We start from the raw sequence: 23924 nt of genomic DNA, 5'->3' as shown, positions 1-23924 counted from the left end.
ATCAAGCTGTGACAACATCTCAGTCTCAGCTAGTTGTATTTCAAATTATGACAATCACATCAACACACCGAAGGTGACTGAGATTAGTTCCATTAATATTGAATCCTTTGTTTTCGTTATCCTATCATTTTAAAGAAATACATCGGTTGATATGGGATGCCCCAATACAATCTCGCACAAATCATTACAAACCTTGTTGGGTTGAATTAGCACGAGGAGACTCCTCTTCTTTTTCGATGTAGGAGCTGGTACTTGGGGCTTCATCATCACTGCAGTCATCATCATAAATTTCCTCAGTGTCTATAATTGTCGCCTTCCAGATGTCCTTCCTCCTTTTACCACATTTCATTTCTATTGTATTCCCTGGTAGAGGAAGTCCGATACATTTCACCTCACTCAGTTGACGACATTGCGGGATTTATCTCTTTTCCATTCCACATACATCAAGAGGTCAGTTTCAGGTCCAGGGTGAACACCACTGTCACCACTGACGTCTTTGTCACTACCATGTTGTCTGGGCTGGGTTATGTGGTTCTTTCCTGAAAGAGTATGCAACAAATCACTAAAAACACACAGGCAATTTTTAGAATGTTTTGTTTCAGCAAATTATAATACAAGCAGTTCGACAGGTTTGACCAAGCTCTAGTCCTTTATTTTAATCATGCTCAGGAAGACTTTAGAATATGCAGTAATAATGGTATAATGAACTTGTCCCTGATAATGTAGATTAAATGAACTTTCAATTTCACGCTCACTTATTTCTACATAAGTGCTAATTTATGTATATTACACACCCTGTTTAGTAAATTCTACCAAAGGGCAACTCATCAGCATTACGGAAGTTGGCTATGTTTATTTATACATTAAATTTTAATTGACGAGATCGACTCCAATCCTGCAATTCGTTGTAATCAACATACCTTGAAGAATTAAGATAGGTAATTTAAAAATGGAATTGCATATCTGTCAATGATTTTTTTTTTTTTTTTTTTTTTTTTAAGAGGGAATTTACAAACACGTTACTCTCTACCACTTTACCGTAGCTGGGGTTTTTTCTGTATATACCTGGCTTAATCAATACTGCTAGGGGCAAGTCATCGTCGTCGTCACTGCTGTCGTCTTTGTCACCACGATGAAGCACTGATTCATTCTTGGCATCGGTAGTACAAGGTTCCCTAAGTGGGCCTTCGAAAAGTTGGCTGGGCTGGGCTGTGTGGTTCATTTCTGAAAGAATATGCAATAAATCACTAAAAACACTGGCAATATTTAGAATGTTTTCTCTCAGCAAGTTATAATACAAGCAGTTTGATAGGTTTCACCAAGCTCTAGTCCTTTATTATAATTATGCTCAGGCAGACTTGAGAATGTGCAAGTAAAAATAGCGGGATTTATTACTTTTCCATTCAACATACATCAACAAGTCAGTTTCAGGTCCAGGGTGAACTGGATGAGTGAAACATACAAGTATTTGAGTACTTTTAGAGTACGGTAATTGGGTTAATAGTTTCTGCCAAACTTCATTTCAGTTATTTGCTCTAAAATTAATAGATATTAATCTGCATTCATGCCAAGGAATAAACACATAGATATTCCGTTTAACTTTAAATTACATTTAGCCACTTAGCTGCATACTAAAGTACATCACAAATGTTATAAATATTACAAAATTATTACAAATTAAAAGACGGAGCGAATAGCATTCTTATACATCATGACATGGAAATGTCATATAACATTCCCCTCCCCTAACATTTGAAATTGAATATATCTGGCAACAAACGATGGATCAATTTTAAATGGCATTTTCACCCTTACCATCAGACTTGTTCTCCAGAGGCCCTTCCATGCTGACGTCTATATGATTGTACTGTGAGGCTTCCAGTAACAGTTAAATGGTGTCCTAAAATGATTTAAGAGGATACAGATACAGAAGATTTACATATATTTGATATTTTATATGGAATTCACGAGCCCACTGTAAATCTGAAAATGGTATAGATCTAAGGGTTGTCCAAAAGGTCAAGTAAAGAGGGTAGTTTTCAGGGCAGCTGGACATGTCATGTACGCAACGTGAATACTGAAAACGGTATGAAATTCAGTCATAATGGCTGTCCAAAAAATTGTATATTTTTGTGCTGTTACGTACTTACGGTCCACTCCAGTGTCATTTTTTGTTTTGTTAAATGCAAATGGACAAATGGATGGGTTTACGCAATGCAAATGACGTTTTTTTAGAAAAATAGAATGGTGTTCCACGTCTAGATAGAGATCTAGACAAACTCAAACTACAGTAGATCTAAAGACTTAGCATATTATTGAGGTAGTGGCTATTCTTGCGACGAGTCATCGCTCGCACAGCCACTGACTTAGCCACAGTCGGTATTTTGTGTATCGCGAGATAGCTAGCGATAGACGAGTCTACTTGTCTAGTCTCTAGTAGAGGCATAGATCAATCTACTCGTGAAATAGGCCCCATCACTACAAATACATATGATATGGGACCTTACATGCTGATCGATCATAACTCTCTATATCAAATTACTGATCGCGCTCAGAACCAACAGATGTGAATTGTACAGACTACAGCTAGGGCCTACAGGATTTATACGGCAGTGGGGCTGGTGAGCACAGTATCATAGATCTACTCGTGTTTACGACCCCACCAAACGGCGTTTGCGCGCTTACCACATTGGTGGGGCTGATATCCACCGTGCATCTTTTATATAACCCTAAACCTAACCTATCAATATGTCGCGATTTCCTTAACCCTCGGCCTTGAATCAGTCTCCTACATGTATATCAGGATTTCCCCAACCCTACCTAGGCCGTGAGTCTGCCTCCTTATCGCGATCTTCCTAACCCTAGGCCGTGAATCTGTCTCTTATATCGCGATGATCGATTCAAGTAATGGGGCCGGAAACACGATTTTGCCTCTCTAACGTTAGAATCTAGAAATATTACCTAACGCTAGATCTAGATTTTACACAAAATAATGAATGGGGCTATGCGAGTGACGTGACAATGTAGGACTTAAGTTCGAAGCCGATATCGACCCTACCCGTGATCCGATCTCGCTCAAAATTTGGAAGACTGACTTGATGTTTGAGAACATTTCCTGCGAGTGTAACTTATTTAGATCTAGATCTAACCACTAGTGTTAGGTCTATCTAGAGTCGAGCCTCTAAATGTTAGGTCTAGAAATTTCGTGAAATTCTACTCGGGAGAACATATATTATGAGCATGGATACGAAACTAAATTAGCGCCCAAACTAACATCTAGATCTAGGGTCTATACATATCTATACATATCTATATTCTATAATATTAAAATTATAGACCAGATCTAACTTTAGTCTCAGACTAGATTATAGTCTAGGTCTATCTAACTACTTACTAACTTAGATCTAGATCGAGGTCCAGCAAATCTAAATTGTAAGTAATCCTATGAGAATCATGCTGCTAATTCTACAAAAAAAACCCCAACAGCAATTAAAATAGTGTTAACATAAAGTCGTCTAACTTAATTAGATCGGCATTATCGTGAAATAAGTCCCCAGTCCATTCACTGCCGTTTATTTCGTCAGTGCTGTTGCCCGTTACCCTCTCCCATCGACTTTGTATACGGAGCGAGCGCACGAGCGAGGTGAGTGGTGGCTGATTTCACGATTTGGCCCTTAGATCGATCTAGATCTACTAAGGTTTATCCTTACCATTTTTCCGATTCGTCTGAACTCTGACGTTCGTCGTCGATCACGGGTAGATCTACGGAGTATGAGATAGTTGACGTCCTTCAATTCAGCAGTCCAATGCAATTAATGATATCATATTGAAGTCAATTTTAATACCGGTAGACTCTGCGTACTAACCGTACCCATTATGCATACTGTACATGTACATGGCATATTGAGCATGCAGCCGATGCGCTAGCTCATCTCAGGCGGCGCGCGCGCGCGCGTCAGTACAGTTAGAACGACGATAACGCCTTTTCACTTGTCAGGACGCATTGCAAGCGAAATTACGAGAAAGCGTTATGTGGTTGTGCATGAACGATAACCCCTTTATGCTTCTCGTACCATGCTTTAGGCAAGAGAAGCGAAAGAGCGCATTCACGTTAACCCCTTTTTGCTACCACAAAGACGTGCATACGGCACGTTATCGCCTTTTTCTTTTGGGATTTTTTACAAAATTAGATCGAATTTGACATATCTGTTGATATGAAAATGTAGCTCATGCCATCTGCTTTCGAATGACAAATTTTTATTTTCTTGGAAAATTTGAGCCCGAAGGTGCGCTAACCCCTTTTTCCATTGAGCCGACGAAATGAGATCTCACAAAATGTTTCACATCGGAATACCAATGCTATATTGCACAAACAGACTTCAGTTTACAAATCACTTTCATTTCACTTTAATCTGATCCCAATTTCAGTCACACGAAGTGGTCCATATGTATCATCAGATACTTCAATGGACATAAACGTAGTGGTCACCCAAGAAATATAAACATAGATAGTGCAAACAGAAAAAAAAAGGCTATATTGACGTATGTGTGGTTTCCTTAATCTTCTCATTCAAGAACACTCTTCTTTTTTTTCTTTTTTCTTTTCTACAGATGTACCTTTAATGGAGATTACTTACTGCTTGTTTGTGAACATGGGAAATCCAAATTTGATATTCTTTTACTGGCATGATATGGCAAGTTCGACATCGCAATAAAGAGGAAATAATTGTCAAAAAAGTAATCGATTCTATCATAAAATGGAAATTACACTTCTACCGGATAGTGTCAATTCATCACCTCTGTGTTCTATTCATTAAATGTGTAGGCCTACTTTGCTTTGCAACACAAACTAAAAAGTGTGTTTTCATAGTATGTATCATAAACAATAACTCTGATTTTTAATTTTAATGTACCTTTAAAACTATTTTGTCACAGAAGTCTATTATGCGATAAGCAAAGGGTTGCATCAAGATGCAAATTTTTTACACTGTCGCATATGCACAAACTCTTAGTACAAAGTCACTTCTTTAAACCAATTGGTTCAACAGCTCTTATATATGGTGTAAAGTGAAGAACATTCAGGGATATAAATCTCATATTGTATGCAAATACGCGATTTACATGTGAAGGCCTATCCATGTGTATTGTCACTGCTAAATAATGCGAACATATCTTGACATATTGTTGAAATCAATGTGAAGGAAAAGCTCAATCTTCAGCACATACATTGTATATGCTTTCAGCCACTTCTTGTTACAAAAAGACGCACACACAGTGACATTATTTGCTAGGAATACCATTAAGTATGAAACAGTGTCCAACCAAAGGCATAGATAACATACTTAGACAAATCAAACCAACAGATGAACTTATGGGAATACTCACCCTATACTTTACATAACTGTCTTGAATAGTTTTCCCAGTTGTCCTTTTGCAAAACCTCCATACTATCAATGGAATGCTGGTTATTGTGTACATCGTTTCTGTGTATTTATTTATTTGATATACAACAACTATGCGGCACCCTTCTTGACAACATTCCTAAGTGTTGAATGTCATTCTTAAAATTACATGTAAGCAACTGGAATTATAAACATCTTCTACCCAAAGTAATTTACTAGGCACTGCTTGCGAAAACTATTTCCATCCATTGAATGAAAGTCGTTGTCACATCACTTCTTATTTCTTCAATAAATAGTTGAGCATATTATCACATAATTTCACATTTACCAGTGCATCATATCCATCCCACTATGATGACCAGAACTGTATCTTTTTCTCCGGCAAATCATTGACCTCCACCAATACTCTTTCTCCACTTGCAGTGAGTCATCGACCTCCATCATCCCTCGAGTATAGGCCTGCTACTTTACCCCATTGTACATCAGACAACATCCAGCCATGTTCACTTACACTGTAGGACCAAGTGTAATCAGTTAAACCATGATTTACGACCATCTGGAGTGATTTAATCACCTCCCTGGTCAATCCCAAACATTCTGTCCTACCATTACTTGAAATTGTTGTTGAGCCAAGAGTTACAACAAAGTAGGCCTATGTATAGCTCCATGAATATACTACATGTTGTACCTCCTTTCTAAAACTAGTCACGTCTTTGTTTCCATATCGACTAAAATTTTGTCTAAACCCCCATTCACCCCATCATTGTAAGTTTCGTAATCTTTGAATATGTATTGATAAAAAATTGTATATCAATATGTATTGATAAAAGATTTCATTCGAAATAAAATTTCTTTCGAACTGAACTGAAAATTGCATGTTTACAAGTTGTGTATCATTGATGTATACTAAAGAATTGTGACATGCTAGAGGACTTCAGATTCAAATCCATGCAATTCATTTATTTCACTCTTTTATTTTTCAGCAAAACATTCCACAGAATAAGTCAGGAATTATAACATAGGCATGAATTCAACTTTATATGATTGATAATGGTTAACAAATAAAATCATACATGCATACTGGCGAAACAAAAAGTTATGTTTGGAGGAAAAAAAAGGAACTGCTTGAGAGGCCCACTGAAAAGCATGCTTGTATACTGTGAACAACTCAAAGGATTCTTATGAAAATATTTGTTTACAAAGCTGAGAGAACATATATCACACATTACATCAGAAAAGAAGCCTCTTGAAGAGAATACACTTCAAAACTACATTCATTGTGCATCAAAAGTCTAGTCCATGATACACAACACTAATCCCTGTAGTAATACACACTCAGTGTACGTGCATGAAGATATGAAACACACTGAAAGAGGATGTGAACCCCATTGACTGCTGTACATTACACACACACACACATACACACACACACAAACACACACACAAACACACGCACACACACATATGCACCGATGCACACGGCTGACCGCTCAGGCATGTCACTGCACACACGTCTTTGGTGAACTCGTTCATGTTGATTCAAAGCTCCTCTGTGGCTTTTTAAAAATCATTTTTGAAGTCAAACGCAACTTTCGCAAAAAAGCCAACAACTTTTTGGATGCAGTATATTTTTAACGAAATTGTTAAAGAAAAATCAGGTCAAGCTCTCTGACGGACAACGAAAAGTCAGAATTTTGAGGGTCATCCCATGGTCTAAACGTAACTTATGTTATTGTGCCATCTGCTTTGACATTGTTTGAGGTGCCTCTTGAACAGAATGGCATTTTGCCTGATGGTTTGACAGAAACCCCGACTGTTTTCTAAGAGTTTTTATCAGAGAGAATTGCTCTTTTGTTGCGCTTGAAGAGTTTGAATGGAAAACGAGCTCTATCCATTCTTTTCAATTTGCAATTAAACCTGCTAAACAAATACTAAGAAAATGATAATAGCATGTGGGATATTATTCAATATTTCTTGTTTGCAACATGTGAAGTATGTGATTGGAAAGGTTTTATTTTGCTTTGTCTGATGATGGACTTACTTTTAGCATGTTTGAAAATCAAATTTTTTTTTGAGATCAAATCATTCACTCTCTAAACTTGTCATCGTATGCGAGTTTTATCGTACAATCGATGATACGAAGGAGTGATACTTACATGATACCTTTAATTTACCGTTAACAGCTGAAGAAACTGGGTTTCACAAATATCGTGGGCGTGGACATTTCTGACAAGTCTCTGGAGCTGGCCAAACTCACCGGTCTGTACGACAGCTTGCACAACTGTGACGTCATGAAGGACAAGCTGCCTTTTGATGACGGTGGGTTGAATATTTCAGAGGTGTAAATTCGACGCCGGAACAAAATCAAAACAAAGATTACTAATGACATATCTAATCTCAGTTAATGTTGAAACTGAAATTGAAGTTTAATGATTAGGATAATCAAATAGAAGGAAAAATACGAAAACATGAATCTGAGATCAGTGAGCCCTGTGAACTTTAATGGCACATGACATGTAGACATGTTAAAAGCAATGTACGTTTACAAAAATTCCTCTAAGCCTCACGTTGTATGGCAAGCATCGGGGGGGGGGGGTGGCGAGGAACAATTTGTAAAAGAGCAATCATTGCGTGACATTGAATCAAGTACATTTTGTTCGTGAACAGGAAAAGGAATAACGAGTAATCGCTGTACTGCAAGAGATCCGAAAGAACATTATTCAATATATTTTTATCGTCACAGTTAGGATATCTGTTTTACACACTTTTGTTTCGCTTTCCAGATTCATATTCTGCAGTACAGTGTATAAAAATATGCCATATATTGTTATTCACTCCTGAACTTAGCCTAACACAAACCAGGTGTGGGCGTCCCTTCGTTTGTTGTTTTGTGTTCTATGATTTCTCTTCACGTTGTATTTTTCTGGGAAACAAAATGCACTCGATATAGCACATTATGATACCAGCGAGCTCTATGTCTACGGGGCTATACGTCTATGAGGCGCCTCGTCCGGAGTTGGACAGGCTGGGACAGCAAGAAAACCTGTCTCGTGCAGCATGCGTAAAACAACTTTTCTTTCGCCAAAAACTATAGCCTCGTCGTAGGATAAGCGTCGCAGATCTAAAGCACGCTATATACTCACACCACAAATTATGAGGGACCTTTTCGATAATAAAGATGCACCTTGTCAATTCATTTGCATGTTGTGTGGAAAGCTGCTGGTACCATACGACTTTCCACTCCAGACGTTTGACAGATTGTTTTTAATGGAAAGTATTTATATACGTTCCCCCAGACTCATTTGATGCGCTCCTCTGCGTTGGCGGATTTATGCCTTCCCACGTGAACCAAGCCGTCTTTCCAGAATTCCGTCGTGTCGTCAAACCAGGTAAAACATCGGCTACTAAATCGTCAAGAAATTGCCTAATTAATTTCCACATTTCCACACTAACAAGTAAAGTACAAGTTGGACAAACACTTAAATAATTATTTCCTAAATCACACAACCGGGACGATGTTAGTTGTATAACTGAGACTACCTGTAACTTTGCAAACGTGAAATTTTGCTGAATAATATTAACTTACTGACTCTCCCTTTCCATTTTTTATGTCCAGGTGGCATCATCCTCATAGCGATGAGGGAGAAATACATTCACACTGCGCCCGAGTACCGACGGGGTCAGCTTGATTCTGCCATCGTCCGATTCGTAGAAGACGACTACTTCGATTACCTGTATCGACTTCGTTACCTTGGATTCATTCAAGACTTTGCAGGGATCATCTTCGCGCTACGCGTCAAATGAGGCAAAGAAAAGCATTGAAGCTTCCCAAGGTTTAAATCCGAGTAATAGTTAAAAATAATGATGAAATATAGCAGTTGGATTTTTTTTCTCTCGGTACGTTTGAATGTCACGTGATTTCCTTGTCTTGGTGTCACAGGTCTGCAAGTTGTTCTTCTTTTGATGTAGAATTATGTCTAAAATGACTGAGATTTAATCTCATATTTTCCTCCTGTCATCATACGCTGGAACAGGGATATTGATAAAGACTGGTCTATAAATTCCTGTGAAATGAGTTATAAACGTAAGTAATCGATGATCGTGATTTGTTTGTTGTTGCAAAAAGTCAAAGCACTACATGCTCATTCTCATTTATAAAGACCTCATAATGTTCACAAGTTTGAAAAGATTCCACCAAGTTCCGTTTTGTTTTTTGTTTTTTAACCAGACGACTGTGCCGTGTTTACACTGAAAATTAGCAGTTGTTTTTCACTCGGTACATTTAGATTTGATTTCTTTGTCCCAGTGTCATAAGTCTGTTAAAGTTTTGTATACGTGTATGTGTGAGGGTGTATGTGTGTGTGTGTGTGTGTGTGTGTGTAAAATCATGTCTATAAACATGTTTGAAAATAAATGGGTTACTTTTTCTGGAAATCATCCTCTATTTCCCCCCCCCCCCCCATCATAGGCTTAAACAGAGATATTGATATGCGTCATCCACGTACGTACTGATCTGAAATTTCCTGTGAAATGAGTATAGAACCGCGTATTCAGAAAAAAGTGAAACTACTTACCTTACTTTTACTTTAGAATACTGCAATATTCTTTATAGTGTGTAACGACAAAGTATCGTTTAAGAATCCAGTTCATCACCAGACATCAAAAACTGTTCAACTTTTCAACTGTAAAAATATAGTATGACGTCAAGGAGGCAGGTCAATGGGAAAGGGGTGATTCTCATGTCACATGATGTATAAGGCGAAAGGGAAGAGATACAACCAAACAAAGCAATGTTAATTCACGAACAAGTTAGGTTAAACTTCGTAAACAATTTTGTTGCGTAAGCACGAACAGACATCCGACGATTTCATTGCTCACGAGTTCAGAAGAATGATTTCTAAAAGTTGTTGTGTTTGCTGTTTTGGCATTTTTTTTTTAAGATAAAACATTTTGTCCTGAAGGGAAGGTGATATTCACGAGTAATCTCATGCTGCCAAAATGGTCCCACTCGTAAGTAATCGACAATCACGATAAGTTTCATTTCATGGCCGTTTTCATGTAATAGATACTTCTCAATATTTACATATTTGTATAAATACTACAATGACGTGTATTAAAATTGCGTTATACCAGATGATATGTGTCTCTTTTGCAATTTACTTTAATAACGTGCCTATATTCTCGCCTCTATCTTCCCGAGACAACAATAACAATAACAAAAACAAAAGGCTTTTTGTTTTTGTTTCATTCCTATTGTATGTATGTATATATATATATATATATATTCAGTTCAATTCAATTCAATCATAGTTTATTTCCAATCATCGAAAATCAAAAAACATAGTACAAAGTATACATGTGATGAAATATTGTTCAAACGTTTGCAAAAGATTCATGTAATATATATACGAGACAAATTATAGAACAACATATAACATGTACAATATTTAGGAAAAACACTGTATAAATACTTCGTGGGCGAGCGGAAAATAAATTCGATTATGGAAAATAGTGATCAACTAAAAAGCAAAGCTTGTCGGACGTGGATCGCTGATGAATAATGAGTAAATTATATACTATTCTATAACAATATACATGTAATTATTTTGAGATACACCGGTTGGGAAAAAAAATATAGAATACCAATGCTAGTGCCCGGACACTGCTCACTGAACCACGTGTACCGGGAAAATATGACAAAGACAACACGTTCGTACACACATTCGATTACCCACACGTATATACACTGTAAGACGCGAGACAGTACCGAGAGGAGAGAAGACGGTAACAATACAAGTCTACGAAGAAAAAAAGACAGGAAAGGAAGAGGAGAGAAGAAAGAAGAGGAGTCTGCACACAGAACACGCCAAGTGCTGCGACATCAGGACAGGTGAAAGCTCAAGCATGAATCAAAACAACTTAAATTATCTAAGATTATAAGTATGGAAAGTAAATATTTTCTGAGTTTGTATTTAAATGTAACAAATTTGGGGGAATCTTATATATATATACATATATATGAATGTATATATAATATATATATATATAATATATATATATATATATATAATATGAATATATATATAATATATATATATATTATGTATAATATATATAATATATGAATACATATATATATATATATATATATATATATATATATATATATATAATATATATTGTAACACAACCGGGATCGTTGTGTATCGATGTCGGGACTCTCCTGTCTTGGCATACAAAGGACTCAATTCTCTCTCATATCTCACCGCATTCGTACGTACCAGAAATCACAAATAAACACACCGGTTATTGCCACGGTAATTGAATTGTACATGGCACAAGCACTTTACTTGCCTTTATTCTCGGAGATGAACGAATAAAACGGAGGAAAGCATATCACGGAGTTGCCCACGACCCTTCACAATCCCACCAACTGCTCGTATACGGATTAACCACACACTGTCCTTACCCGGCCGTGGCTAGAACGCAACTGCCCATTTGTCACTTCCCGTACAGACTCTTATTCATACCGCGCGCGTGTAAACGCACGCCCCGTCCGTACCCATACACTCTAAGACAACGTGCGTACACGCACTATCATGACACCACTTTGTTACACTACCCCCCTCTAAAACAAATCAGTACTCTGACGGTGAAATAACAACGATAACAGAAGCGATGGTATGAAACTACTTTCCTGTCAGTGAAACAACTTTTATCTGACAGCCTTCTCATATATCTGGCTTCTTTCTGTATAACTATACATAATTCATAACTTTCCCTAAACAAGATGTTATGCTTTCTTCAAAAACTAACTCGCTCTTTAGAAGTCAATGATTAATGGGAAAACACACTGAGCAAGCTTAAACACATCACTTATCTTACTAAGTGCAAAACATAACAAACATCAAAACCACCACCTGATATATGGCTTTCATACCTGTGGCAAAATTTGGTAACGACTCAGTGTAAAGTCGCATATTCAAATAAGAAGTCAGCCTTTAAAGTTAAAGAAACAAGATGGAGTTTATAACTTCTTACTCTATTAATAATTTTCATCTTGCGCCAAACTTCAATGAAAAAGAAAACCACTACACAGGAATGTACTTATTTCCAATTTTGAGAGTCATATTACATGGAATGCATACTCATTAACAGTTGATAATCACTTATCCCTTGTGTTGTTTTTTTGTTGCAATCAGTATTCTAACTTAAAAGCCAGAAAACACTACACAATTACAACTCTTTCCTTCAGACCTCTAGTATTCTGTGACAGAGGGTATCTTAAGACATAACTCTCTGACCTCCAATGCTTAGCCAGCATGAACATCGATGTTACAAATAATCAACGTTTTCAACTCTTCCTTTATCTGAACTCACGACTTAAACAATCCTTATCATTGCTATACTGTCATGATAGAACATGTTATAAATATTGTCTCACTTTGGCCGAGAAAATACACAAATTGAAACATACTTTATTCTTGATTTCGCTACTTCGAAAGAGGCTCTTGTTTTCTCTATTCACAAATCATAAGGTAGAGTAAAATTAACTACAGCTTTTTTAAATTCATAACACGCTGAACTTAATGGCACTCCTTTGTCAGGAATCTGGCCTCCAGGTCGACTTCGAAGTCTGTGATGGTTTCCTCTTGGCAGACGAGGATTCCCTCCCGAAAGGTCTCCCTCTTCACTGTTTGTTTGATGCTTTTCACCCTCCCTTTGCATTCTTCTTCCAGGTCGTCTGTGGTGAGTGGCACATCTATTTCCCCCCGGTTGACTTTGTGAAGTTTGGTGGCGCCACTGGTTTGCCGGTTGCCTTCAACGGAGTTGTGCGTAACCATTCGGTACTCCCTCTCCTTTTCTTCCTGGAATACTTTCATGCCCCGGGCGCCGTACCATGTGGTGGTACTGTTCTCCCTTACTCTAACAGGCAGTCCCATCAACATGCGATGCGCCTCAAGGCTCCCGATGTCTTTCCCGAGCTGGACGCGTCTGATGTCAGTTTGGAGCACAGGAAGCACATCGCCGGGGCCATCTGACTCCGTAACATCCTCGGATGTACTATCCGCCGCCCGTTGTTCCGCCTGTCGTAGAGCCCACATCCCTCTGGCTTTGCCAGACAGAGGTGTTTTGCCCCCCTCTTCGACATACTGCCGGGTAATGGGCGACACTCCGATCACAAGCTGGTCTCCACATCCGTCATCCGGGCAGGCATCTCCGGTTTGGTCGACGTTCGAGGGCCGCTCCCTCGTGCCTGACTCCTCCCGTGTTGGCTTTGGGGTCGCTGTGGACCGACCCAGTCTCCTCTGCTCCCCAGTCTCGCGAGTCTTCCGCAGTGGGCTGCTTCTCCTCCGCGGACTCCGGCTTCTAGGGGTCCTCCTATGGGGAATTCTCCTATGGGGGCTCCTCCCTCTACCCGTTGGACTCTTCTCTGCTGGCATGTCGCGGTGTGTCTTTTCATGGGCCCGGAGGTTGTCGATCCTTCCGTAGCTTCGCTTGCATTCGTGGCACTCAAAACGCCTCGGAAGCCTATGCTGACTTTCGATGTGTCTCTGGAGACTTCGGTGGTGGCCGAAGTACTGTTGGCACGTGTAACACTTGAAGTTTCCACCCATAGTGAAACGTGGGAACCTGCATCAAAACAGAAAGAAAGGAACAAGGCTGGTTCCTTCAATTAAAAAACCCAACCTACGTATTATACTTGTAAGCTAAAGGGAACACAAACATGGCATTTATTCACCACATTTCAAAAGCCCAATCGTTTTGGGGCCATTCTCTGCCTTGGAGGGTTTCGACGTGGTGCCGGGATAGGCATTCGCCTAGGTGCTGGGGTGGGGATATCCGGTTCGGATTCTTGGTCAGGGGGTATCGTTTCCAATTCGGTGTCTGGTGATGTCGGAATATCCTCTCTGATCTCTTTCTCTGTCTCATCCTTCTCGCCGGGAAGGTAGCTTGTTTCTACTTCCGGCTCTTCGATCCAGGATTCCAACGGTTCCCCTTGATAAGGCTTCAACCGGTCTGAGTGAACAACTACCATTTTGCCATTGGGTTTCATTTGAAGTCTGTACACGACGTCGGAGAGCTTATGTGTCACGAGATATGGCCCTTTCCATCTTCGCTGTAGTTTCGGAGACAATCCCTTTGTCTTTGCGGGGTTGAAATACCACACGAATTTCCCTACTTGTAAGCCATCCTTTTCCGCTCTCTTGTCATATGTCCGTTTCTGGTGTCTAGCTGCTTTAGCTAAATTCACTCTAGCTCTTTGATGTGCTGCTCTCATCTTCTTCCTCAGCTCGTACGCATAGTCCGACTTCATTTCGGTGTCAATTTCTTCGTCTTCCCTGGTCGCTTCCATAGTAAGATCAATGGGGAGACGTACCTCACGCCCTAACATCAACATATTCGGTGACTCTCCTGTTGATTCCTGGGGTGAGGATCGATAGCCAAATACGGCCAGAGGAACTTGTTCGTCCCAGTCACGCTGCTTTCTGGTCGGGTCGATCATCATGGACACCATGGATATGAGCGTACGGTTGAGCCTCTCTATGAACCTGTCAGATTTCGGGTTGTACGGCGTTGTGCGAGTTTTGTCGATTCCCAGGATAGAGCACATCTCTGCAAACACTTGAGATTCGAAATTTCGTCCTTGGTCTGAGTGCAATACTTCCGGCACTCCGAATCTGCATACAAATTCATGGACAGATTTCTCAGCCACTGTCGTAGCCGATTGATCCGGGATGGGATATACTTCTACCCATTTTGTGAAGTAGTCCCCCACAACTAACAGATATTGTTGCCTCTCTCTGTCTCTGGGAAGGGACCAACGACGTCCAAGGCAACGCGTTCCATGGGCATCCCGACTGATCGTTGTTGTAGAGGTGCGCGTCTTGTTCTGACAGGAGACTTCTTGATGGCACATGTGTTGCACATACGAATGATTGATCTTACGTCTGCATCCATTTTTGGCCAGTGATACCTCAGGCGAACTTTTGCGATTGTTTTCTTAGTCCCCAAGTGCCCTCCTGTATGACCAGCATGCAGTTCCGCCACTACTTGCTTCCGGTACTTCTCTGGAAGAATAATCTTCCACTGTACGACATCTCCACTGTCGGATTCCCAACGCCGATGGAGGACGCCTCGTATCATTCCCAATTGGTCCCACATACGCCAGTATGACTTTGCGATGTTTGACTGCAATTCTACATTGGGCCAGTCTGGTCGGATACCCTCCTTTTCTTTACACTCGACTACCCATCTGATCGTGTCGTCGGCAAGTTGTGCCTCTCTGAAATCAGAGAGTGTGATGGAGGGCTCCACGTGGACTGCCTTTACCTGCTGGTGGAATTCTGAGTTTGCTACCGGGCTCTCCTTATGTCTTGTGTTTGGCTGTGGACAATCCCCTTTGATGTTATTGCACTGAGTACAATCCTTGCACGGCCGCCTGGAAAGACTGTCAGCGTTCGCATGTGACCTCCCCGCACAATGCACAATGTCAAGGTCATACTCTGAGATGACTTGGAGCCATCTGGCCTTGGACATCTCGGAAGTTCAGAAGCCAGGTGAGAGCTCCATGGTCCGTCCTGATTGTTGTCCGTTGGCCATAAACATATGGCCGGAACTGTTTCAGGAAGACAACGACAGCCAGTAATTCCTTACGTGTTGTACAATAGTTCTTCTCGGCTTTGTTAAGGGCCCTGCTAGCATAGGAAATGACTCTTTCCTTCCCATTGATTACCTGCGAAAGCACGGCTCCTATGCCCTCGTTACTAGCATCAGTGTCTAAGATGTACTCACAGTCAGGAATTGGGTACGCCAAAATTGGTGCCTCTTGTAATCGTGCTTTCAACTCTGTGAAAGCAGCCTCGCAAGCTTCGGTCCATGTAAACGGTTGACGTTTCTCGGTCAGTCTGTGTAGAGGACGAGCGATGTTGGAGAATCCCGCGATGAATCGGCGGTAATATGACGCAAGTCCCAAAATTTTTTTGAACTTCCTTCACAGTAGTGGGAGTTGGCCATTCTTTAACCGCTCTGACCTTCTCTGGGTCCGTGGCTATTCCTTGGGCTGAAACGACGCTTTCCTGGAACAAGTGACACTTTTTTGCCTTGAGTTTTAGACCAGACTCTCTCAAGCGCTGGAAGACTGTCGCCAAACGATGTAGTTCCTCTTCGACGGTCTTGGCATATACGATGATATCGTCCAAATAGACCAAGAGAAGATCCCAGTGTAGCCCGGACAAGACACGCTCCATCAACCTTTCAAAGTGGAGGGCGCATTCGTAAGGCCAAAGGGCATTACGTTCCAACAATACAGACCTCCTCTCACAACGAATGCCGACTTTTTCTTCGCGTCATCGTCAAGCTCGACCTGCCAGTAGCCCGAGGCAAGATCGAGGGTTGAAAACCATTTCGATCCTCCAAGGGCATCCAACGAATCGTCTATTCTTGGAATGGGATATGCATCTTTGATCGTGATCTTGTTTAGACGCCAGTAGTCAATGCAAAACCTTTTCGTGCCACCCTTCTTATTCACCAATACTACATTGGAAGCCCACGGGCTATCAGAAGGCTCGATCATGCCAGTGTCTAGCAATTGTTTGATTTGACGATCGATTTCCCTTTGTTCCTTTGGAGGAAATCTTCTGCGGCGTTCCTTGAGAGGTGGTTGATCCCCTGTGTTAATTCCATGTCGCACTTTGTTCGTGCATCGATGTCTACGTCAGATTTTGCAAACACATCCTGATATTCACATAAGAGTTTTGCGATATCGTTGTGGTGTGTTCCTTCGACTCCTTGTTTGGCCCGTTCGTAGAGGTCTCTTAGATGCTCAGGCACCTCTTCAATCATTCCGGCATCTGTGGGTTCTGTCTGTTTCTCTTCAACATCAGTCACAAGAGTGATGAATCCAGCAAGGGTACCCTGCTGAACAACGCATTCTTTGTTACTTGGGTTGTAGACTCGGATAGGCAGGGTCGTATCGTCGGCCTCAACTAGTACACGTGCCACTAATATTCCTTTCCGAGCTAGTTCATTGTGCGCAGGCTCAATCAGACCAAGGCCTGTCCTGACCTTGCTAGACCTCACGTGACCTGAAATTAGTGCCTCGTGTCCAGCAGGTATTCTGGTAGTTTCCAAAACTACTACCCTCGCACAGAACGATGTTCCTTGTCCGTTGGTGCATCTGATTCTCTCGCCCTTCAGGTTCAATTCCTTGGACTTCAAATCTAAACCTGTCTGGTTTTGAAGGAGGAAATCCATACCGAGTATTCCATCAATTTGGCCAGTGTTACCGAAAACAACTTGCAATGACGAGATACAAGCCCCAATTCGAAGCTCGATCCAACCACTTCCTAGTGTTGAAAGCTCACTACCATCTGCATTCCGAACTCCTGAGATGTTGGTATTCAAATGTGGCCTTTTTACTCTAGAATACGGTGATACAGCGTGGACGACAATATCGTGTCGGTAGCACCAGTGTCTACCAGTAGCATAGTCTTGATACCCCGTACTTCCACTTCAACGAAAAGGCCACTGCGAGCCACGTCGGGTCGTGTTCGAACAGTTGGTTGTATCTCTGGGACTGTTGGCAACTCATTCATTGTTTCACGGTATTTGTTGGCCCCTAATTCTGATCCAGCCTCCTCTCGGGCCTCTGAGTCGGCTGATCCTCGTTTCCCGAATTTTTGACCTGTTCTTCCTTCAGCTTGTTTCTTGTCTTTTGCGGGCAGTCTCGTTGGAAATGCCCTTTTTCATGGCACTTAAAGCACCTCCGATCTGTTCTTGGTGTGCTCCATCCCGGCTGTCCTGTCCACTCCCTGTTTGCTTGTGGTTTGGACTCTAGTCTTTCTCTGATCCACTTCAGTTCCTGTCTCAGCTCGACTATCTCTGTCAATGAGTTCCTTTCCAGGACTCTGGATTATTTATATCTCCTTCCAGTTCTTTGTTCCTCCAATATTTAGAAATTGTCGGTAGCCAGTGCAGCCTGAATGGCTTCGTCCAGTGAAGTAGGCTTGGAACGGAAGACTCCCTCGCTGACAGACTGATCCTCGATTGCTTCCGTAAAATGGGTTCTCGCAAGACGATCCTGTGCTTCCTCTAGTAATTCAGGATAGGCGAGCATGGACAATTATCTTACCGCTTGGCCCAACTCCTGAATTGTCTCTCTTGGCCCTTGACGGCGGTATCGCAGTTCAAGTAGATAATTTTCGGCTAGCTGTCCGGGACCGAAACGCTTTTCTAGAAGGCCCACCAGTTCGTGATATGAAAAGCCTGATGTTTCACTGATCTTCCCGCCGAGGGTTTTCAGGGCAGGCCCCCTAAGGCTGGCAACGAAGAATACTTTCGCCTGGGCATCATCCCAAGCATTTGCCATTCGACATGCTTCAAAATGGCCGATATATTCATTCCAAGGAGTTTTCCCATCGAATCTGTCCGGAATTATATTAGGTTTTGAAGGTGTTGTGTGTGCGAAGTGTGGTTCGTCAAGTTTTCTTTCTTGTGCAACTACTCTTGTTGCATCAGAAACCTGTCTTTCCATGTGGTGAGGTTTTTCTCCTTGACGTGGTTGCGGTCGTCTGCTATGTGCCGGCATCCTTAAACCTGTCGATGTCTTTTTCCACTCACGAGAAGAAACGGCAGGTCCTCGGTGATGTTCAAACATCGGTGAGATAAGTCTCTCATCCGCTAGGACACCGTCGTCAAATATGCTCACAGTACGTGTCCGTTCTCGTTCACGTACCCTCGGAAATTCGACGGTTGATTGCTCCAATTCCAATCGTTCCAGCTTAGGTGAAGAGGCGCCTGCAGGTGGCGTGTAGTTGAAGAGGCGCCTGCAGGTGGCGTGTAGTTGAAGAGGCGCCTGCAGGTGGCGTGTAGGTGAAGAGGCGTCTGCAGGTGGCATGTAGGTGAAGAGGCGTCTGCAGGAGGCGTGTAGGTGAAGAGGCGCCTGCAGGTGGCGTGTAGGTGAAGAGGCGCCTGCAGGTGGTGTGTAGTTGAAGAGGCGCCTGGAGGTGGCGTGTAGGTGAAGAGGCGCCTGCAGGTGGCGTGTAGGTGAAAGAGGCGCCTGCAGGAGGCGTGTAGGTGAAGAGGCGCCTGCAGGTGGCGTGTAGGTGAAGAGGCGTCTGCAGGAGGCGTGTAGGTGAAGAGGCGCCTGCAGGTGGCGTGTAGGTGAAGAGGCGTCTGCAGGTGGCGTGTAGGTGAAGAGGCGCCTGCAGGTGGCGTGTAGGTGAAGAGGCGTCTGCAGGAGGCGTGTAGGTGAAGAGGCGCCTGCAGGTGGCGTGTAGGTGAAGAGGCGTCTGAAGGAGGCGTGTAGGTGAAGAGGCGCCTGCAGGTGGCGTGTAGGTGAAGAGGCGCCTGGAGGTGGCGTGTAGGTGAAGAGGCGCCTGCAGGTGGCGTGTAGGTGAAGAGGCGCCTGCAGGTGACATATTGGTGAAGTGACTCCAGGCGAGCCTCACGGGAATACGTCTAATACGATGTAGAGGTGAAGACACCTTTGCGTACTACGTAGGTGACTAGGCTTTACGGCGACTTGTAGTTAACGCAGTAGATTGCACATGTCGGTGACGGCGCCTTTAGGCGTCGTGTAAATGAAGTGAATAACGAAATTTGAGTAAGATCGGAAAATCTTGCAAACGATATGAACTAATACAATCAAAATCCCTCAATATGCCTGACAGATCCCACCGCTGCCACCAAATGTAACACAACCGGGACCGTTGTGTATCGATGTCGGGACTCTCCTGTCTTGGCATACAAAGGACTCAATTCTCTCTCATATCTCACCGCATTCGTACGTACCAGAAATCACAAATAAACACACCGGTTATTGCCACGGTAATTAAATTGTATATGGCACAAGCATTTTACTTGCCTTTATTCTCGGAGATGAACGAATAAAACGGAGGAAAGCATATCACGGAGTTGCCCACGACCCTTCACAATCCCACCAACTGCTCGTATACGGACTAACCACACACTGTCCTTACCCGGCCGTGGCTAGAACGCAACTGCCCATTTGTCACTTCCCGTACAGACTCTTATTCATACCGCGCGCGTGTAAACGCACGCCCCGTCCGTACCCATACACTCTAAGACAACGTGCGTACACGCACTATCATGACACCACTTTGTTACAATATATATATATGAAAACATAGCCTACATAATATCATGCATATTACCATCACGAAATATGGAAATATACATGATTATATCATACATTCGAGCTATACGATATGAATATATACACACACATATGAACTTTTTGATATCCTTTTCTTATTTACACAGTCATATTCGCACAGCCATACATTTTTGTTCTTGTCCTTCGTGATATGGTGAAATATAGACAAAAGGAAAATGGAAAAAAAGTAAAATGAAAAGGAATAAGGAGAAAAGATCTTTGTACTTTGTGTCTTTGAATACGTCAAGGAATTAAACTGAGAGGCCTTGTTTTCATTTGTACTGAAGTTGAGTTTTTATTCTCCATTCCTCATGTTAATCATAGTTTCATGTATACCACATAATATTCACGTTAACTAATTTTCATTTGCCATGTAATAAAATAAAAAAACACGAACAATCATTGTGCATTAATATATGAATAAATATGCATATCATATACATATATAATATCAAATATATATGCATAAAAAGAATATGCAGGCAAACAGACAGAGATATATAATATATATATATCTCTGTCTGTCCCCTTCTCTATAATAGAGAGAAGGGGAGAGAAGGAGAGGGGAGGAAGAGATTACTATTTAATATATTTAGGCATATAAGGTAAGTCATGCAAAAAGTACATTATGTAAATGCCTGAGGCTCCGGTGATGATTACTGTATCATGATCACCATATGCCGAGTTACGAATTAATTATTCTTCGAGAGGTATCGCTGTTCTGACGATTCGAATTTGATGAATGAGTAGGGTCTCCAATTCTTTGTTAAAAAAGATTTGAATAATACTGTAAACGTGGAAATTTTCGCGGTACATTAATTTTCGCGGATTTCGCGCTACGTTTACACGAATGTATGTACTACATAGTTGAGTGCTTGTACTTGCACTCGCGCTGCTCGCTATGTCGCTTATCGTATGCTGGCATCGCTGGATGAAAACAGCGACTGTGTATTAACCCGCTGCGGAGCGCGAATTTAAGAACCCGCGAATATGTTTTCGAGCCGCTCAGCGCGAAAAATTAATCGCGCGAAAATATTGACGTTTACAGTATGCGCCTGACACAAATGACCAAACACCACCGCAGCCAGAGTCCATGACCTCGGAAAAAAAAAGTTCTCTGCTTGCAGCATTTCTCAAAGGCAGGGGATGAAGACAGAGAGGGAGAGAGAGAGAGAGAGAGGGGGGGGGGGGGGGGGGGGGGAGGGAGAGAAAAAGCAAACAAACGAAGAGACCCGGTGATCGTTCAGTGCGCTCAGGACCGTGCTGGTAATAATACGAATGGCCCCATGCGCTCCAACGCAAAAAAAAAAAAAAAAAATCGTAACTTTCCGTGTTGTACACATTGCATTGCTTGATCCCAGGATAAACTTTGCCACTATGTAGTGACTGAATTATTTCGTCACCTCCATTAACATCATATCGAACCCCTGAGACAAAATTTACATACATTTCAGCTTCTGTCGTCATGTTTTTTAAAAATTTGCAGGATTGTTGCCGGTCGATTGAGCTGTTCATTGAATTAATTTGAAGAATGGAGTTAAACATTGTTGAAATAATGTTTTAAATAACATTAACATTCAAGTACAACATGAGATCAAACTGCAGCGCAATTACATACCGTCTGCCAGTGAACGAATTCTGAATTCAATGACTGCGTTCTTCAGGTCATAGAGGGAGAGGATACAGTGTTGAAAAATTTGAGATGGATTACAATGGATCTTACAACAGTTTGATGATGTGATTTCAAACAGGCTCATCGTCGTATACCTTTATGAGTGTTTTGTAGGAATGGAATACACATGGTCAATTTCATTAATTTTTTCTTCTGTTTGCAACTATTTCCAATTCAAGAATAATTGTCATTATTAAGGAAAAGGAAACTAAAACAAAACAACATAAAGGCATTTCATCCATATCAAAGGCATTATTTACCTTTAATTTTGCGGATGAAACCAAAACCCAGCATCAGTGGTTCAAAATAGTTCTGAAATGTGAATTAGGAATAGAACATACTAATGTAAAGATTTGAATCAGTATAATCGCTGTTAAGTACTGTTAAATATACAAAATGTGAACAACAGTTATTATAAAAATGCTTCCAGACTAAACGGTCTACAGTTATGGTTTAATGAGAAAAATAGTGATATCTCCATACATTTTATACTTTATTGCAAAAATGTTATATGGTAGGAAGATAGTGATACAACAGACCTACACATACGCATCAAAAGTATCTTGAACATTATCAAAATCACTGCTCCCAAAGGTAAACAGGACCTTTAAATACAAACACACGTAGTTATACCGTACAGAAAGGGAAACAACGATATGCCTTAAAATGTAGATTTTTAACACGGGCCGAGGAACGATTCTTTTTAGTGGAGAGAAGGGTCCGCCCCGGGGGTCAGCAGGCCCGTAGCCAGGACCTTCGGTACCAATACCAATGATGACACACACACACACACACACACACACACACACACACACACACAATTATATATATATATATATATATATATATATATATATGTTATATTCTTTGGACGACCGAACTACAAAAGTTGTATAAGAATTTGCGCGCGAAGCGCGCCGCAAATTGTGAATTTTGACTGTTTTAATGACGTTTTAGAGTCTCGAGGAAATTTGTATGTTTGTCTGTTGCATGCAATCGCGTTACGGTATTTCATCTAGGAAATAGTAAACACTCATTTTGCCAGGAAGTTGCAAAGTTTAATTGTGTTCGAGACTCTGCGCGCGTAGCGCGCCGCAAAATTGAGAATAGTGATTTTCCTGGCGTTGTTTTAACTTTTATTTTTTCTATTGTATACCCGCGTTAGCAGGCCTGAAGCCTGGTATGCGAGTTTGTCAAAAACGAAAATAAATAAGAAAATTTTTAAAACAAAATGAATTGTAAATGTAAACCATTTATATTTTGCCTCCTTGTGGTAGGACAACTGCATTTCCGAATTTTCAAATAATCATTTTAGATTTAATAATATTAAAGGTAGTAGATCCGATTCGCAAACATCTCCAGTATCAGTCAAATGTTGATATTCAAATCAGTTAAGCCTCTCTGTTTGCGCTCTTAAATTCCTTCACACCAGTACCCCTTTTGGTACCCTAAGACTTCGGAACGCGTGAACAGCTGGCTTGCTGTATTCCCCTTAGTGCTATACTGGCTGGTAATTCTAATTAATTCCAAATTTTCTTTGAATGTTAGTACTTGTATGTTCACTCTTTAGGTTTCCCGTATCTCCTCCGAGGACTCGCATGTCGAGTTGTTCTCTTTTCACCGTTATTCAAATCATACTACTACACTATTGTCAACATTGTTAAATCAA

General features: G+C 41.3%; 2 protein-coding genes across 2 annotated transcripts; one reads left to right on the top strand and one right to left on the bottom strand.

Moving 5' to 3' along the window:
• Positions 1-396: 396 nt before the first annotated feature.
• On the bottom strand, positions 397-2672 carry LOC139731668 (uncharacterized). Its single transcript, XM_071642557.1, has 3 exons — positions 1816-2672; positions 1066-1224; positions 397-539 (listed from the first exon to the last, which is right to left on the bottom strand). The coding sequence occupies exons 1-3, from the start codon at positions 1844-1846 to the stop codon at positions 397-399; spliced, it is 333 nt and encodes a 110-aa protein (XP_071498658.1). The 5' UTR covers positions 1847-2672.
• Positions 2673-7179: 4507 nt separating this feature from the next.
• On the top strand, positions 7180-9206 carry LOC139731667 (methyltransferase-like protein 27). The gene is made up of 4 exons (XM_071642556.1): positions 7180-7197; positions 7586-7721; positions 8699-8791; positions 9019-9206. The coding sequence occupies exons 1-4, from the start codon at positions 7180-7182 to the stop codon at positions 9204-9206; spliced, it is 435 nt and encodes a 144-aa protein (XP_071498657.1).
• Positions 9207-23924: the final 14718 nt, after the last annotated feature.

Source organism: Diadema antillarum, unplaced genomic scaffold (genome assembly GCF_040938485.1).
Source record: "Diadema antillarum isolate AM-2024a unplaced genomic scaffold, OU_Dant_1.0 seq00000382_RagTag, whole genome shotgun sequence".
In the NCBI taxonomy this organism is placed as follows: Eukaryota; Metazoa; Echinodermata; class Echinoidea; order Diadematoida; family Diadematidae; genus Diadema; species Diadema antillarum.
This window is presented reverse-complemented; position numbering and strand designations above follow the sequence as displayed.